This window comes from Phocoena phocoena, chromosome 3 (genome assembly GCF_963924675.1).
Source record: "Phocoena phocoena chromosome 3, mPhoPho1.1, whole genome shotgun sequence".
Lineage (NCBI taxonomy): Eukaryota > Metazoa > Chordata > Mammalia > Artiodactyla > Phocoenidae > Phocoena > Phocoena phocoena.
In genome coordinates this window covers 139,010,067-139,029,190 of record NC_089221.1, presented here as the reverse complement: position 1 = coordinate 139,029,190, position 19,124 = coordinate 139,010,067, and the positions used below count along the sequence as shown (strand labels likewise).

At 37.5% G+C, this 19,124-nt stretch overlaps 1 protein-coding gene across 1 annotated transcript in view; it reads right to left on the bottom strand.

Annotated features, from left to right (window-relative positions):
* GABRA1 (gamma-aminobutyric acid type A receptor subunit alpha1) overlaps nucleotides 1-19,124 on the bottom strand; it is a 60,561-nt gene that overhangs the window by 23,849 nt on the left and 17,588 nt on the right. Inside the window, exons 4-6 of the mRNA XM_065875395.1 lie at nucleotides 17,432-17,499; nucleotides 9,898-10,118; nucleotides 6,829-6,911 (exon numbers count right to left, since the gene is read on the bottom strand). Of these exons, the coding sequence (XP_065731467.1) occupies nucleotides 6,829-6,911; nucleotides 9,898-10,118; nucleotides 17,432-17,499 (372 nt within the window). The remainder of the gene's footprint in view (nucleotides 1-6,828; nucleotides 6,912-9,897; nucleotides 10,119-17,431; nucleotides 17,500-19,124) is intronic.

Here is a 19,124-nt window from a genome sequence, read left to right as displayed (position 1 = left end):
GCAGTAGCCTGGGTCCAGATTATATCAGGCCAGGGGAAGGTCATGATAAATGTGATAACACCGGAAATTTTACTAAGCATCCTTTTTTTATTTTGACATCTTTATTGGAATATAATTGCTTTACAATGGTGTGTTAGTTTCTGCTTTATAACAAAGTAAATCAGATATACATATACATATATCCCCATATCTCCTCCCTCTTGCGTCTCCCTCCCACCCTCCATATCCCACCTCTCTAGGTGGTCACAAAGCACTGAGCTGATCTCCCTGTGCTATGCGGCTGCTTCCCACTAGCTCTCGATTTTACATTTGGTAGTGTATATATGTCCATGCCACTCTCTCACTTCGTCCCAGCTTACCCTTCCCACTCCCCATGTCCTCAAGTCCATTCTCTACATCTGCGTCTTTATTCCTGTCCTGCCCCTAGGTTCTTCAGAACCTTTTTTTATTTTTGATTCCATATATATGTGTTAGCATATGGTATTTGTTGGTTCTCTTTCTGACTGACTTCACTCTGTATGACAGACTCCAGGTCCATCCACCTCACTACAAATAACTCAATTTCATTTCTTTTTATGGCTGAATAATATTCCATTGTATATATGTGCCACATCTTCTTTATCCATTCATCTGTTAATAGACACTTAGGTTGTTTCCATCTCCGGGCTATTGTAAATAGAGCTGCAATGAACGTTTTGGTACATGACTCTTTTTGAATTATGGTTTTCTCAGGGTATATGCCCAGTAGTGGGATTGCTGGGTCATATGGTAGTTCTATTTGTAGTTTTTTAAGGAACCTCCATATGGTTCTCCATAGTGGCTGTATCAATTTACGTTCCCACCAACAGTGCAAGAGGGTTCCCTTTCCTCCACACCCTCTCCAGCATTTATTGTTTGTAGATTTTTTGATGATGGCCATGCTGACCGGTGTGAGGTGATATCTCCATTTTTAAAGTGTGTGATTTTACTTTCTTTTTAATTAATTATCCTTCTCATAGATATTTACTCTCATGATGCTGAGGAAGAGGAGGAGGAGGACCGTACAGCTCTTTCCACTTCTCAGTCATTCTTATTTGTCATGTAACACTTTAACCTAGTCATCCTCCTATAGGAGACGTTAGGTCATAATCCTTATCTTTAATTCAGGAAGGTTAGACGAGGAGATGTACAGAGTGAGAGAGACAGAGAAGGAGAAAGAGAAGGAGTTCCATAGCTTTTCTGATTTCTAGTCACAGAACACCCACGTCATTTAGGTTCTAATGGTGGTACCTATTCTCCTCTGTTTAGATGTAGAGAGATAAACATTGAAGGGATATCGCAGTAGCAAAAACAGTTTCCAGGGCTTCTGAGTGTGAGATATGATAGCAAAAGTTAGCCTTATGGTGAAAGCTTTACCCCTTGGCCAACTTCTCCATTAGGGACAGTAGGCTCCATACCTAGGAGGCACAGACATGTTTCACATTTTTTTTTAAATCAGAAGAAAAAATGAATATAATCAAACTTTTTATTAATATCGTCATAAAATATAAAAATTTAAAAGATAAAATAAAAATTAAAATACATTTTTAATATATATGTTTGGAGGAATGGCCCTCAAAGGCAAACATGCCTGTGGCTCAGAAGTCTTAATGAGTCCCTGCTCGACACAACCCTCACCCCATGGTAACCTGGCTTGGATACTTTGTCCAAATTTGTATTCGTCCAAAGTACAATACTATGAGATGTAAAATAATGGTGGCCTTTTCACACAAACATGAGGCTGCCTAAAACCAGACGTGAGCCCGTGCCCCTCATTCTCTGAACCACATTCTCTTTAGAGTGACCACTTGTTTCTGGGTGATTGATGCAGAAAAATGTAGCTAGTATTCCCCAGATTTTATGTGGGTATCCTATCTGCTCCATCATCATTCCTGAACCAACTTGCAATCAGATAGCTTTTTAAACAAATTTTTTCAGAAGTTTGAGAGAATATACTAGGAATTAATTTAGTGGTTATGGCTTCTTTCAGAAACATGTAAGAGTGACAGTAGATAATTTTGGAGTTTATTGTCATTGCCTTTCTTATTTTATTAATTGCGGTGGTCCTCACTGAAATTCTTTTAACTGCAGTAGTCTTTCATTTATTAATTTATTTTTAGCTTTATTGAGGTATAATTAACAAATAAAACTGTAAGATATTTAAAGTGTACAATGTGAGGATTTATTATACATATACATTGTGAAAGGATTTCTCCCATTGACTTAACACATCTCATTGACTTAAAAAAAAACAAAAAAAAGTAAGCATTTCAGAATTGTATATAGTGGCATGATTGCATTTGTTAGGAGGGTCTAAAACTTTATTTATTAAAAAAAAAATCCCTTTGGAGAGGCCAGAGCACACATTTGAAAAGAACCATATCACTTAAAATTTGTAGGTACCTATATTCAGTAAAATGTTTTTCTGGTCATGATAAACTCTTGTTTGTCAAGTGGAAGGGTCTTACCAAAGAGGACATACTGGGTTTATGGTGACCTGGAATCACTGAATGTTAATGGGGAAGAACTTTTAGAGTCACATAGTTTATTTCATTTTACAAATGGCAAGCTGGGGCACAGGTACATTAAATGACTTGTTTAAGGGTGCATAGTTACTTAGTGGGAAAACCAAGATAGGAACATAGAATGGCGTTCATTCTACTCCACTGCTGTTAGTAAGAATTTTCTAGGCAAAGACTCTCTAATATATGCTCAAAAGCCAAGCAAAGGTAACTGGTGGTCATGTAACTATTGATGAAACCAATTCTAAACCTTGTGTCATTTCATAAAATTTAGAGTTCTTGCTACTTTATCACACTGTCATTAGCAACAGTGGCTGGACCCTATCTTTTTTTTTTTTTGCTGTATGCGGGCCTCTCACTATTGTGGCCTCTCCCGTTGCGGAGCACAGGCTCCGGACGCGCAGGCTCAGCGGCCATGGCTCACGGGCCCAGCCGCTCTGCAGCATGTGGTATCTTCCTGGACCGGTGCACGAACCCGTGTCGCCTGCATCGGCAGGCGGACTCTCAACCACTGCGCCACCAGGGAAGCCCTGGACCCTATCTTTTTATATCTTGTCATGTGTTGCCAATGGGCTGCTAATTTACTTGTAGAGGGAAAAGAAAAATGTGTTACCACCGACTTCTCATTTCATATAATTCAGTGTCTCATTTGCAATTTTTAGAAACTCCATTGTGTATGAAATCTACTATAAATATGCTATTGTTGTGAAGGTAGAGATTACTCATTGTTTACATCTCTCAATAGAAACCTTCCAAAATGAAGAGTAAATTCACATGATGAAATTTGCTGTTTTAAATATAGAAGACAGATACACCTAAAAGCTCAACCTAAAGCTCCACAATAGGTGATATATCTTATTATTTCTTTGTTCCCATATCTGGAAAGTAGGTCCTATGAAAACTTTTTTGATTTGACAGTATTTAGCATAAAGAAAAGAAGGTTAGAAAGAGTCTTCAGCTATGTAGTCAAAAACATTAAGCTCAGATTTCAAATAAATCAGTAGATTACTTAAGAAAAAATTTTTTAAAGAGACAGCATAGACAGTATCAGAAGAGCATCTGTCACTTCGGTTTTATGGGCCTTTGTTTTTCCATTTGTATGAGGCAGGTACACTAAATAATTTCTAAATTATTTATTGTTCAGAATTCTTTTGAATTTCTATTTATCCCTTTCTCCTTGTTTATAAGACACTGCTTGATAATCAGTCAGGAGATGGTCATTTATTATGTCCTGACTACGTCTAGCACTTGCCTAGACCTTACTGTCAGAATATAATCTGAATCTCTTCTTCTAGAATCAAAGCCTTATTTTGTAAATTCCTCAGAAAGCAGTTAAAAGATGTCAGCTGCCTTATGTATATATACTGTGTTTGAGTTATCTGGCCTTATACAGAGGGTGTTATCCCTAACAAGCAGAAAGTGTAATGTAGCACTGACAATCAGAATCTAATGGCGAGTGGTAAGGAAAACATCTGCTTTTCCAGGTTTGGTTCTTATCAACATATGGATGAAGTTGCTTCCGCACCTCATGAACATTTATTACATAGTGCTTTACTAAATTATTGCAAAATCATCTCGCTTATGTTTTCCTTATTCTCTCTGATACTTTGGCAAGGTGTTTGCTTTAAAAGTTGGGTCAAAGCATTTTTATCTCACTTTTGCCTCAGTTTCTTTATCTCTGAAATACGCTAGTTAGGCCACGTTGGAGAAATGACAATACAATAAATGGACCACTGCTGCATCTTCCCGTGCTACTGGCAGGCAACAGTGATTCTCCATGGTGTTCCCTTCCACTGAGCGTATGCTTCCTGAGCCTATTCTTCAATATTAAGTCTTTGATGTTGAGGTTTCATTCCCCACAGTCCTTAAACCCTCTTTTCTGAGGCCATCATTTCTGAGGCTTAAACACTGAAGGGGCATTTAAAACCTGATTATTATCATCTTTATCCATTCAATAAATATTTATTGAGTGCCTACATTGTATTAGGCTCTGTGCTAGGAAATGTAGAACAAAACAGATTCTGCTGTCATGGAGTCTGCAGTCTCCAGACAATAACAATGTTAACAAAACTAATAATTATTTCTGTGATAAATAGTATAAAATAAATGTGTATGGTGATCAAGAAGACTGATGGGAGCACCTACAGGTTTTGATAAGGGCTTTAAGAAAGGCCCTAGGAACCGATATTTATGCTGAGATGTAGGGGATAGATAAAACCAGCCACGGGGAATTCCCTGGCGGTCCAGTGGTTAGGACTCGGCACTTTCAGTGCCGAGGGCCAAGGGTTCGATCCCTGGTTGGGGAACTAAGATCCCACAAGCTGTGAGGCATGGCCAAAAAAATAAATAAATAAAAATCCTATATTTAAAAAATAAAACCAGCTATGCTAAAAACCAAGGGGAGAGTAACCCAGGCAGAAAAAAGAGCATGTGCAAAGGCTCTGAGGTGGAAAACAGCTTACTTGTTTTTCTTTAAATTTCAGTTTTCTTATATGAGACATTATTTGTTTTCTCCTCACTGTTGATTTTCTTCAGGATGACAATGTGCCTAGTTAAAAATATTTTTCCCCAGCCTCCTTTGCATTTAGCATTGGTCATGTGACACAGCTTTAATTAATAAGATGTGAGAAGATACCTGCTAAGTCTTTAGGGAAAGATTTTACTTTTTTGACACAGGCACTCTTTTCTTCTTTTCCCACTATTCCTCTTCATCTTGAAAGCAGAGGCAATGGCTGGAGTTGCAACAACCATTTTGTCATCAGGGAGAATTTCTAAGGACGTCTTAAGACAGCATCCTTGTTAAGATGCTGAACTAACCAGCAATTAACCAACAGTCACTTACCTTCATATATCTTGTATAAAAATATAAACTCCTCTTTTTTAAGCTATACTCACTGCTTAAAAGTGAGTGAGCTAACTAATATACTAAACATAAAATTAATTGTCTAAAACAAGATAGTTTTGAAGCCAAAAGGAGGTACTATTAGTTATACCAGGATTTAGTCATGAATCAGTACTGTTTCAGGCCAACTATGATGTATGATATCCCTAACTATAAGATTATTTTGTGGATTAGATGAGCTGATGCATATACAGATATTTAGTACACTGCCTGGCATACAAGTAACACATAATACATAATATTATCGTTAAAAATGGAACCAGTAATCAGAAAAAAATAATAGTTCATGGTATAGAACATACATTAAATTGGGGAAGAAAATGGAGAGGAGGGAGTTATCATCAAAGGCCTGTTTAGCTGACAGTTTTTGAAGTAGTCTACCCTTGGGTTTCAGTATAGAATGAGATTTATAAATAGAGAAAGTTGTCTTTCCATGACTAGCGCTGCTAGGAACCCGAAGGCCCTTTGCTATTTTCTTTGCTTGCTGTCTTCCTACACTACCACTATTTTTCTTCTGTGAATCATACCTTCACCAAAATAGTTGCTCAGATTGCCTGTCTAGTGAGAACAGAAAGCTGGTTAGGTTAGTCAAGAGGTTGACTCAGTCCTTATACGTAACTCCCCTGCAGGAAACCAGGAATACATTATTCCTCCTCACTTTATGCACGCACACTATAATCAAAAGCAGAAAAGTAGAGGAAGACAAGAGAACCTAACTCTGCTGACCACCATTCTCTGGGCTCCTCTAACGTGTGCGCCTGCATATTTTCAAGTAGCAGAAACCCTGAAAGTTATCATAAAGGTGATTTATCTAAGATAGCTTCAAAAGCATTCATATATACATGAACTTCATGAGATATCCAAATATATCTAGAACTGTTTTAAGACTATAATTAAATCCTTTTCTAGCATCATCTTTGGGTGTAGGCTTCATTATTAAGAGGACCTAATTATTGTCCTTTGCCACCTACCAATATTTCCATTTGATAAACAAGTCAAATTATTCTTAAGAACAAACCAATGTCAGTAATGATATAAAATAAACACAGTGATCTCCATTTATTGGAAAGAAGATATTATCTGTGAGGTAGAAGCATCCAAACTCCATTTGGTTTTTTATGAATACTACTTGAACAAAAATAGAATTTTTCCACTAAATAGTTAAATCCCTTCCTTCTAGTTCAACAGATAGGGAATAACCCCTTCCTGAAAAAATATTAAAAAGTGAAGTCAAAGATTATTACTTATAGAAAGCACTTGCAGTAAATCACTGTTTAAATATTCTTGATGTTCTTTATCTGTCTCTTGAGCATTCATAACTAACTGGAGGTTTCTTGCTCAAAGACATGCCTCTCATAAAAATAAAAATAAAATAAATTTACTCACAGCTCCCAAATTTTAGTGGGCAGGCATGGGCATCCATAGGGAAATCCTCCAAATGCATTGGACATTCAGCTCTCACCGTCAGCCTTATCGATTAAGGGATGTATGGGATACAAACAAAAGTTCTATAGATTAGATACTTTCTGATAAATACAAGTGGGATGTTATTAACTATAGCAAATATATTAAGAAAGCAGGAGAGACAAACACAAATGGCAATGCTATACCGAGCTGTTAATATTCAAACGATCTAAAAAGAATTCTTGGACTTCCCTGGTGGCGCAGTAGTTAAGAATCCACCTGCCAATGCAGGGGACATAGGTTCGAGCCCTGGTCCGGGAAGATCCCACATGCCGCGGAGCAACTAAGCCTGTGCACCACAACTACTGAGCCTGCGCTCTAGAGCCCATGAGCCACAACTACGGAGCCCATGAGCCACAACTACTGAAGCCCACGCGCCTAGAGCCCATGCTCCACAACAAAGACAAGCCACCACAATGAGAAGCCTGAGCACCACAACGAAGAGTAGCCCCTGCTCACCGCGATTAGAGAAAGCCTGTGTGCAGCAACGAAGACCCAATGCAGCCAAAAATAAATAAATAAATTTTAAAAAGTAAAATAAAAAATATAAAGAATTATTTACAACAATGACTGGATTCTATCCATTTTTTTTTGTCTGTTTTGAGAAAATAGGTGACACCTGATTTTGTATGATGGGCAAGCATTGCCAAAGTTTTCCAAAATAGGCATCATCAACTAATCCACCTACCAGAGCAAATCCTTTGAGAATAAAATGGGATGTAAGCAAATAAATACTTGCAACAATACTAATTCATCCTTGGTTGAGAAGACATGGATAACAAGGAAGAGAGGCAAATATCTCCATTCCTAAGTGCATCTCTTCCCACCTTCCCTAATATAGCACCAAATGCATAAGACAACAAAGGAATAGGTGAGGGAGGAACTGTCCTCAGGTTCTGTGAAGCTGACATTCACCTAAAGTCTCCTTTATAAGTGATTTCACTATATTCCAACCACTTAGTTTTACCTACAAATCTGCCTAATTGAAGCCAGTACTCTGCTGAGCTTCTTTTTAGTCCCTATGTTATGGGAATGGGAATGTGAATTCTATTTATGTTTTTAAAAAGGATAGTCAAGAAAGAAATTCACTGAAATATATTTGATCTCATTTGGTGGAACTATGGAAAATTTACACCCAAATTCCTCACATAATTTTCAGAAAATATATTTACCCATATTATTAAGTAACTCTAATGTGGCAAGATGGCTTTATAACAAGTAAAATCATGAAGTGATTACAATATTAATTAAAGTAAATATGAAATGTGTAAGTTAATGATTAAACTCATATAGTTAAGTCAAACTATTCAGGGAAGTGGTAACACATTAGCAAAGGTGATGAGAAATTTAGGAGAAGGGGGATATAGGTTAGTTACTGATGAAGAATATTACATATATCAGGAACTATTAACTGATAAACTGTTCAGTATACACAAATCTCTCCTTAGATAATTAGCAGCTGGCAGGAAAGGATACTAGATTTAGGCTCAAAAACAAGTGTAGGATATTTTACAAGGGGAGAATATTTCAAATTTCAACTATAAATAGATCCTGCTTAGATGATCTGGAAATTTCTCAACACATCTGTCCACTGATCCTCTACTTTCTCTCTTTTCTGGAATTTTCATTCTTTCAGTCCTATTACACTTTTACTAGTTGAGTCCAACATCTATCTAAAGTGGCTCTTAAAGCAGTTTTTCTTTCATTTGGGTATAAAAAGCTAGGGATTCTGGCAGCTTTCTCCAAAGTCAAAATATCACTCTACTCCCACTCGAAACACAATCCGCCAAGTCTAGGGGTTGCCTTTATTACCTTTTCATACCAAAGGAATAATTGGATGGTCTAAATTACCAAGTGCTGGCCAGATCTATAAAAACAACATTCCAACAAGTCATCTGGATATGAAAAAACTGCATCTCTTCAGAATGAGTCTTAGATAATTTTTTAAAATATTTTATTTATTTTATATTTTGGCTGTGTCAGGTCTTAGTTGTGGTACACAGCATCTTCATCGCGGCATGTGGGATCTTTCGCTGCAGTTCGTGGGCTTCTCACTAGTTGTGGCGTGCGGGCTTTGTAGTTTGCTACACACAGGCTCTCTAGCTGAGGTGTGTGAGCTCAGTAGCTGTGGCGCACTGGTTTAGTGGTCCCACAGCACGTGCGACGTTAGTTCTCCGACCAGGGATTGAACCCATGTCCCCTGCACTGGAAGGTGGATTCTCTACCACTGGACCACCAGGGAAGTCGCAAGTCCTGGATAATTCTTAATTTCTCATAAAATAGGAATGTTTTTAAACAACTTTTTTTCTAAAAATATTCAAACCTTTATTCAATTCATGTTTCTTTCATTCATCCATAAATGAATGATTGGTATCCAGATTCTGGGCTTACAGTAATCTCAAAGTGGGGGAAATGTTTATGGAGCAAAAATATATATGTAGTCTTCAATTTAAGCAAAATTAAGAATATTTATATTCTCAGTCTAATTAACATCATTGTGAATTAATATACTTCTTCAAAATGTATACTTCCACATGAATTTATATATAAAAATTTTGAACTTTTTCTATTTTCTGGTTTTTTTCTCCTTTTTAAATAGAAACATTTGCAGATATATACCATGAGATAGCTTCTAGAAATTTAATCTAGACCTTACTGGAATGCAGGAATCCACGATGTTAATAGTAGGGAGAAGTTCCTCTATTGAATTAGAACATATTGGGGATGTATATATATATATATATATATATATTGCATTACTTATACATTGTAAACATTTTTTTTCATTTTGTCTAATCATTTTACTTAACACTTTAATACTTGCATAATATTTCAGCCAGTTTAGTTTTCATAGTAGAATAATTATTAAAGCTGAAAAACAGGGAAAACAGGAAACCAGATACTCTACAATGGCCCATCAGCTTGTTGACTGCCTACACATGGAAGAGAAGGTCTAGAAAAATTCACAAACGGAAGCACAGTCATCCTTACCTCATGGTGTACAACAAGGTCCCATCCTCTGTGATCCGTAGGAGCTTGTTGGGCATGGTCATGTTGTGTGCCACTGATTTCTTTCCATTGTGGAAAAAGGTATCCGGAGTCCAGATTTTACTTGCCATTAGGTTATTTAACCGGAGTACCGTCATGGGTCCTTTAAATTTTAACCTTTCATCCTTCCAGCTTTGACGGAAGAATACATCTATTGTATATTCCTAGGTAATTTTGGAAAATGGCAAAGAGTTCACTGTGCTGTATTTTGCAATGCAAATGGCTTACACAGACGATGCATAATTTTTGCAACTTTAGAAGCAAAATATGACCTAGATGATATTCCTAGAAGTAAACTTGTGGTGGCCTGTACATATTGGTATCAGGTGAATCGTTGGTTGACATAATCACTTGAAAAATATCTAAATGCCTGAATTACTTTTTGGTGAGAAAACTTCTGCTGAGTATCTCCTCAGACATGTGAAAGGAAACTAGCACCCTGTTCCCACCACCACCTGCACCACATCAGTACTCGAAGAGATAGAATATATTGCAAGTGAAAACAAAACTCATGTTACAGATTATTACATACAGGAAAATGTTTAAGTTAGGCAATTCTGGTTATAAAAATAAAGCATTTGGGGGGCCCTCTTATGGTTTCTGAAAACCCCACACCCAATCCCAAGACATCCTTGGTGCTAATGTGAATGTGATAATCCCATCTTCTTTTTGGCTAAGTGAACATTTTTTTTTCCACAAATAATGTATATAGATTTTCAGTTCTACACAGTGAAGAAGATTATGAAAATAAGAAATTGTTTCAGGTAATTTGCATACTTTCCAAGAAAAAAGAAAAGAATGCAGAATATGCGGGTGTGTGTGAGTGTGTGCTTGTGAGTATATATATGTGTGTGTGTGAGACACAGGAGAAATGTGTGAAGCTCATCATCATTCACAGCCAGGGAATCTATTTATTTGAATAAGCACAGCATTCCTCATGGCAATACCCAGAGACAAACATCTGCTAATCTGAAAACAAGCAATGTGATTTACCAGCTCCTAAAATTGAAAGGGGTAATAATATCCATCTTCTTTGCAGGACTTGCTACACTGACACTAAAATTGGAAGTCAATGGTTTGAAATAAAGATTACCACATTCTCCATTAATCTTAGAATGCTCCAAACCGGAAGGAAGACTAACTTGAAAACATCATGCTCTGTTTTCTTAATCCCCTAAACCCTGATGCATCAGAAAGCTGTTTTTTAAAATCTTTTATACATATCGTCTTTAGCACATGAACAATAGTGTCTGCGTTCAGGCTTTTTGTGCATGAATTTTACTACCTGTCTTTTTCCCAGGGTTAATGCAAGTTTGGGTAAAGACTGAAGATTTTCAAAGCACACATTTGACATTGCTGAGCCCTTACTGATCAGGTAACTAAGAATTATTATTGGTTAGTCTGTAATGTACCAGGCATAGTGGTAAGTGCGATTGAGATAGAAAAAAAAAAAAAAAAAAAGTGTAACAGGACACCAGTCTATCTTTGCAGGCAGGAGAAGTTACTTTGTTTGTTTTCTCTGTCTGGAAGTGTCAGATGAGAGGCACTGGGATACCTGGCATAGGAATTTACTTAGAAACATTTATTAAGCATCTGTTAAATTCGACAGAGGGAGAAACTGTTTGGACTTGGAAGCTATAGGAAAAACTTGTGGAGGAGTAAACTGGGTTTAGAATAGTATTTTTCTTGAGGAGAGAAATGAGGGGGGTGCCTGTGGATTATATCAGGAAAAGATCCAGCGTAGCAGTGCTTGCTAGGGAAGCAGAGCGTATGGGTTTACTCTGGGCTGTGCATGTTCTCTTCTCTGGACAATAGACAAGCTTCTGAGATAGGGCTATGATAATGATGCTATTTCTGTTACTCAGGAATCAGCGCTCTATAGTTTATGCAACTGAACAACTTTAGCCTGGTCAGCAGTGGAGGCAACAGTCTCTCGTAAACCAAGGTTCCAAGGATGTCTAAACTGACCATATTCCCATGAATCTGAAACGTTTGTTCACTTGTTGCTTGCTCCAAGGAGATTTTTGAATCTAAAACAAATGTTACATACAAAATAAACTTAAACTATATTTCGCATCAAGTGTTTGACAAGATATATCCCAAAGGCAAAGATTCCAAAAAATTATGTCAAAACTTGCCAAGGTCCTAAGGTTTACAAGTTTATCATATTTACAGCTAGCTTTATTTACCTGTGATAATGGTGGACAATGAAATCCCCAAATTCATTTAAGATACTCTCTTTTCGAACACCTAGTTACACAAGCATGCCTGTGTACACACACACACACACAGACACACACACACAAGTACAAGGGGCAAAATTAACTGGATTAGCTTTCATTTCCATGATTTCCTCTGTTAGAAGTAGAAATGAAAACCGATATAAAGCAGTTGATCATGATCACCTCTTGCCTAAAAAAGAGTGTATTTGGTCTCCCATATCCTGAGAATGGCCCCTGCAATATTGCCATGGTAGCAGCATGCAGCTCCCAGCAGCTACTTGTATAGTGTGACCTCTCCCCATGGTTGAAATTCATTAGACCAAGCTGGGCCAGAGGCCCTTCTTTAGGAAGTTGGAACAAGGAGGAGAGGGTAGAGCCAGAGCATAATGGTTACACATGTAAATTCTAAGTCTGCTAACTAGAACTGAATCGTCCCTCTGCCAGATGAATGGCCTTAGGTCATTTTCGTATGTTCTCTAATGCCCTAGTTGCCAATTTATAAAGTGGGGATCATGGAAATACTTATTTCACTTTGCTGTTGTGAGAAGTGTCAACACAAGTGAACAGCTTACAAGAATGTCTAGAGCAGCGGTCTCCAACCTTTTTGGCACCCAGGGGCCAGTTTCGTGGAAGACAATGTTTCCATGGACCGGGGTGGTGGGCAGAGGAGTTGGTTCAGGAGGTAAATCGAGTGATGGTTCAGGCGGGAATGGGAGCGATGCAGAGCGTCAGATGAAGCTCCGCTCGCTTGCCCGCTGCTCACCTGTGCGGCTTGGTTCCTAACAGGCCACAGACTGGTAGTGGTCCGTGGCCCGGGGGTTGGGGACCCCTAGTCTAGAACACAGAAGTTCTCAGTAAACATTAAAAGTTATTGTCTCAAAAAAAAAAAAAAAAGTTATTGTCTCTCTCTCTCTTTTTTTTTTAATCAACACAAATTTATATTAGATTTCTAGGTAGCTGGGAATGGAAAAAGTGCAATTTCTTTGGAAGGGTGGTAGGACAGAAAACCTGAAGAAAGTGAGAAAGTGGTCATAACTAAGCCAAACAAAAAAAAGAAGGCAAAAGAGAAGACTCCACAGAAAAGTGCCTGAACAAATAAGAAGCTCTGGTGAACACTTTGTTCAGGGTTCAGTGTTCTAGCCCACACCACTTGAGTGAAAATTCTCTCCAAGTTACCCTGTTCAATAGAGTAGGACCCTAGAGAATATGAGCCTTTTTCTGAAGACTGGGACAAAACATCCATTATATTCCTAAATAAATATTGTACTGTAGCGTTCCCGCTTGCACCGTTTATTACTGTGTGTGCTTTGATTTAATACATTTTAAGCGCTATGGAAAACAGGGCTGTATGATTGTGCTGCCTGGATATTTCTGTCAGAACCTAGTGCCCTGGGAATGTGAGGTTTGATTGCCAATTAATGGTTTTTAAAATAAAGTTAAGGAGTTGTCCTAATTTTGTTTTCTATTCCAGATGAAGTCAAATGCCTTGGGAGCTATGGAGTCTCTAAGGACGGACAGCCTGAGTTCAAGTTGCTACCTAGCTGGGTCACTTTTCTCCTCTGGAAAATGTGGGTAATAATAACACTTAGCTAAAATGTTGGCAGGAGGATTAGAAGAAATACGATCTATAAAACCCTTAGCACAGTGCCTAACATATTGTAGCATTCAGTAGTGTTGAATGTTGTTATGGTTATTGTTATTAATTAGATATTTTATCAGTGCTCAGTTTAAAAACTACATTTCATGTCTTGAAAAATAGCTTTGTCATTCTGCCTTTTAATTTTGATAGCCTCTAAATCATACTGCTCTTTCTTACGGATAATTCCCCAGTAATGTAGTTTAAATGATTAATCCCAAAGTGGTAAGGTACAGTTTCTGCTTGTCACTTAGGAAACCAGTTGCAGGCCTATGGCTAATTTGATCCCTTGATAGAACAATTCAGATATTGTCTTGTTCAAGAGTTTTAGGCAAAACGGTATCACTGGTTTAGACTCCGTTCCCTTCTTCCTACCTGATATTTGATCAAAGGCCATAAATAAAAAGTGATTCATGATAATCTTAGGGTTAATGGTGTACCCAAAATCCTAGAGTGCATCTTTTGTCTAAGACAAAAGGCATCATTGGTTCCTAAGATCATACTTAATCTGAACCAATAACTCAAAGGTATACCAAATATTTTTTAAGAGAAAACTTTTTGATTGCATATGGCTTTATTTGGGCACTGTCCCTAACAACTTCTATCGAGCATCTACTCTTTGTGAGACATCATGCTAGGTGCCAGAGATAGAGAGAGAAAAGTTATTTGTTATTATTATTAGGAGTAATATCATTATCAGTATGTGCTCTTTGTAATGCTTCATCCCCTCTCTTAGTGTTTCCATCTATGAGAAGAGAGCTTCACCAGTGTAAAACTTCTGAAAGTTTTCCTTTATCTCACACCCTTCTATTTGGGGAGGGGAGAGAGGAGGAATAATTTAATTCGACAGGAGAATTTGGAAGGAGAAATCAGTCTTGCCTATCTCAGCCTCTTCCTCTTGTCTTCTGCATTTTGGATGCTGGCTGTCCATTAGACTCATAAATGCAGCTGTGTTCCTCTATGCTAGAAGTTTTACACGGACAGTCTACACCCTCGCAGAGAGAAGCCAACTCTGCCTGCTGATGGGGTGGGTTAATCTGACTGGTGTTTAGTCTCTGGAAACTCACTTGTCTGCAGATATAAGCCACCTTTTGCAATACCATCATTATTAGTAATAAAGATGATATTCTCATTTTCCATATCCCTTACACCGCAGCCTTATTTCTCAAAAGGCTCAAGATTCACGTAAGAAAGAGGGTGTTATTTACTGAGTTTCAGAAGACCTTAATTTTTAAAAGATAATATAGACTCCTCAGCCTTTCACCAAATAAGGAGAAACTTAACACTTACTGTAAAACAGCAATGCACTGTTACTGTGAGGGATGCAAAACAAGAGTGCCTTTATGTTTTTTGGCGTCACTTTAGGAAAATAAGATATTTATGTAAGATAAATATCTTTACAAAGCAGTGTGCAAAAGCTAAATTGTACTTTACAGTCAATAAATGTGATTATAATGCAGAAAGGAAAAGTTAACTTGTTATTGGATTAATTAAAAAAAAAGTTTTCATCAAGCATTTGGGTCCTGATTAGGGCTTTTGTGGAAGTACAGAATTTAGATGGGTGGAGAATAGAGGAAATTTCCACAAAGAGTGCATGGCTTGATAAAGGGTTCAGAGGCAAAATAATAATAGCTACTATTTATTGAGCACAATCAATAGACCATTATTTACATATCTCATTTAAAATTCCTAACAGTCTTACAAGGATAGGTAATTATAATAATATACTCACTTTAGAGACTTTGAGCCTTACAGCCTTAACTGATTTGCCCAAGGTCATGCTGCTGTTAGTGATGAATTTGAACTCAGCCAGCCTGAATCCTAGAGCCAGTCCTGCTAACCCCCAGTGTTATGCCTCACAGAAAGTAGTACTAACGTGAATGACTAAATAGTAAATATTGGGAACAAGTGAGGTCTAGTGGTAAATCGTGTATGGCTTGTATGGGATACAGGCAGAGGAGTTTAAATTTGACCTTAAACTTGACTAGGATCTATTAAATGTTCTTGATTAGGAAAGTAGCATGAGAGAATAGGGTGGTGGGAAGACTGAGTTCCAATATGGGAGAATCACAATAGGTCCTCAGACCGCAATCAATTTAGCAAAAATAATTGTATCACACAGTATTTCAATAAAGTGGTCTACGGACTGACCACAATGACAAAATGAATTGCCAGAGGAATGAATCCACAATTATGGCTAACTTTTATATTTCTATTTCTTACATAGTAATAGTGGCTGACATTTGTTGAGTGCCCATGATACGCCAATGATTTTTAAGTGCTTTTCATGTATTAATTTGTTTAATACTTGTGATAACCCCATGAAGTATTATTATTATTACTCCCATTTTACACATGAAGAAACTGAGGCAGAGACATATTAAGCAACTTCCCCAAGGATACACTCTTATAAATGGAGGAGATGGGATTATAAACCCAGGCATTCTGGTTCAGAAATCTGTATTCTTACCTAGCACTCTGCTGTCTCTCATAGGCTCCACTGACTCTAATTGGTACAGTTGGTGCATTTCATAACCTCTCTTAGGCATAAAGTATCTAATTATCCTAAGCCAGCATTTCCCAATGTATGACTCACAGAATGTCAACAAGTATCACTTGAAGAAAAGGGTTTTGGACAAATATGATTGGAACACACTAGATTAAATGCAGTTAAACAGTTTACTTTACCTCAGGACTGGTCAGAGCTTTAATCCTGCCAAGCTGGGTGCCCTGTGAATTTCCACACTTTGGGAAATGCTGGTCTAAATTGATATTTTCTGTAACTTTTATTCTGAATCATCTGAGCTACTATGAAATCAGAAGACTTTAATGTTAAGGTGGTATCAACAAAAAGGCATTTCAAAAATAGTATTTAATTAATATATCTTCAAAATATCCATAACGATGAATCTTCATGGCCTCTTTATGATTTTTTGCTTATACAGGAGCTTGGCTGTTATGAGTTCAGAAATATTATACAATATCTGCAGAGCTCTACGGATTTACCAGCTCCCATCAGATAGAAGAGAAATTCATGTTAGTTCATTTGGGTTGGGAAAAGAGAGAACAGGTATGTATTCATTTTATTCTCACTCTTGGTAATAATTTAACGATTGCCTTTTGCAATGAAGCTGAACGTTTCCCACAGGTGTTATTTCATTCTCTGTCTAATTCTGGTCAAGTATTCACTCATCTTTTAAACACATTTCTCCTTTTTAACCAAAAATAATTCAGCAATTGCAGTGTTTATGGCTGTTTTATAATAGCACTGGCTATCCAGAAACCTAGCATTCTTCAATCAGTATGTCCTCCTAACTAAAATATAAGGTAATTCACAGTACTTGTCTCGCAGAACATAAACCAAGGCAAAGGAATAATTTCAGGGATGGAACAAAAGAAGACTGCAGTGGTTGATAACCATAAATAGGCCTGGTCTGGAAAGTAAATGGGTATTTTCTACTACATAAATATTATATGTATTACATATTATGCACACAGAGAGACACGAAGATATAGCCAAGGCATCGCAAGCTTCTTCCTAAATACCTAATCTATATTTTTTCTTTCAAAAGTTAAATTTAGAAAATACCCCAGGAAAACCAAAAATGCAGTCACTTACCATATCATGGTCTGAAACGGGTCCGAAACTGGTGACGAAGATGTCAGTCTTCACTTCAGTTACACGCTCTGATGAAGCAAGAAATTGGGACAGTGAATGTCTATCAACAGCCCTTATTAGATCTCACCACCACAAACTCACACCCAAATGGGAAATTTATAGGCTTTGATTAGCAATTTCTAAAATTGGTCCACTGTGTAGTCCTGATAATTTACTGCTTACACATGAAATTTCACAGTGAATATCTTTCAGTGGAAAAACGGAGCCTAAATATGCCACTTTGGGAGATAGATTTTATGGAGAGGTCAGATGATGCTTAATGAATTCTTTAAGAATGGACACACTTTCCTGAGTGATACCAAGCCATTTCATATTATAATAAGAATATGTTAGCATATGGAAATGGTTTGAGCTTAAACAGTCTTACACAGCTCGTCAGATGCTCCAGGTACTTAGGCTACTCTTGGGAAGTATACAGTGTACTGTAGTGAGCTTTATTAACTGTCTAAGGACTCAAGGGTATGTTTTATAAATGATTGCTTTCTGGCACTAAATCATAAGTTAATTATCCAAATTACTCCCTGGGAAAAAAAATCTGACAACCTATATAAGTTTCTTCAGTTTTGAGGATAAGAAGAACATATTACGGTACAGCAAAAGTTCATTTAATAGATTCCATTTCAAGCTCAATGTGATTTTATGTTATTGGTCTCTGAGGCATATATTTCAACCAGTAAAACATAGGTATTATAGTTTGGTGACAACTCAACACAGATATTTTCAAGGAAATACAGTCACTCACCAAAAAAAAAAAAAAAAGAGAGAGAGAAAAATGTTGCCTGTATAAAAGGAAACAGTTTGTTAAGAGGTGAAAATGAAAAAAGATGACTCCGTAATTTTCAACTTTAGCTCTGAGAAATAACAGTCCAGTATTTTAAGCAATTCATTTCATTTATCAGGACATTTGTATCTTTGGTGTAGGACATTAAAAAGGTGATCCAATACATGCAATAAGAATCCTTTTGAAAATCAAAAATTTTATCCCTTAGCAATTCACTTGTAAACAGGTAATACTTTCAGTATAAATTTGGCTCAACAAATGATATAATAATTTTGAGGTGGAGAGAGTTGCCTCAATAACCAATCTAATATTTTTAGGCCATTTCCCCCCCAACAATGTGACTGGCTCCAAAATGCTTAAATGAGCCCCTGACATAATAGTTATGTGGGGTTTACTGTTTAACGCTTCAAAATAGAGGAGGTAGTTTGAGACAAAGAGAATAGAGATGTGTTTTTAGAACTCATTTCCAACCTCAGCTTTAACATCCAACATCCTGCAGCAACTGCGTCGCTTAAGAAGAGCAGCTGTCAGCAATAAGTCTCAGCTGTATTAACCACTTGCCTCTCATACCAGTCCCCCTTCTCACCCCTTCCAGCAGTCACTTCCGCAATGTACACATCTCTCTGTTGCACACTCTCTTTCCATATATATATATTTTTACAAGACTGATTCTTTTCTTTTTTTTTGTTTTTGTTTTTGTTTTGCAGTAGCAGGCCTCTCACTGTTGTGGCCTCTCCCGTTGCAGAGCACAGGCTCTGGACGCACAGGCTCAGCGGCCATGGCTCACGGGCCCAGCCGCTCCGTGGCATGTGGGATCTTCCCGGACCGGGGCACGAACCCATGTCGCCTGCA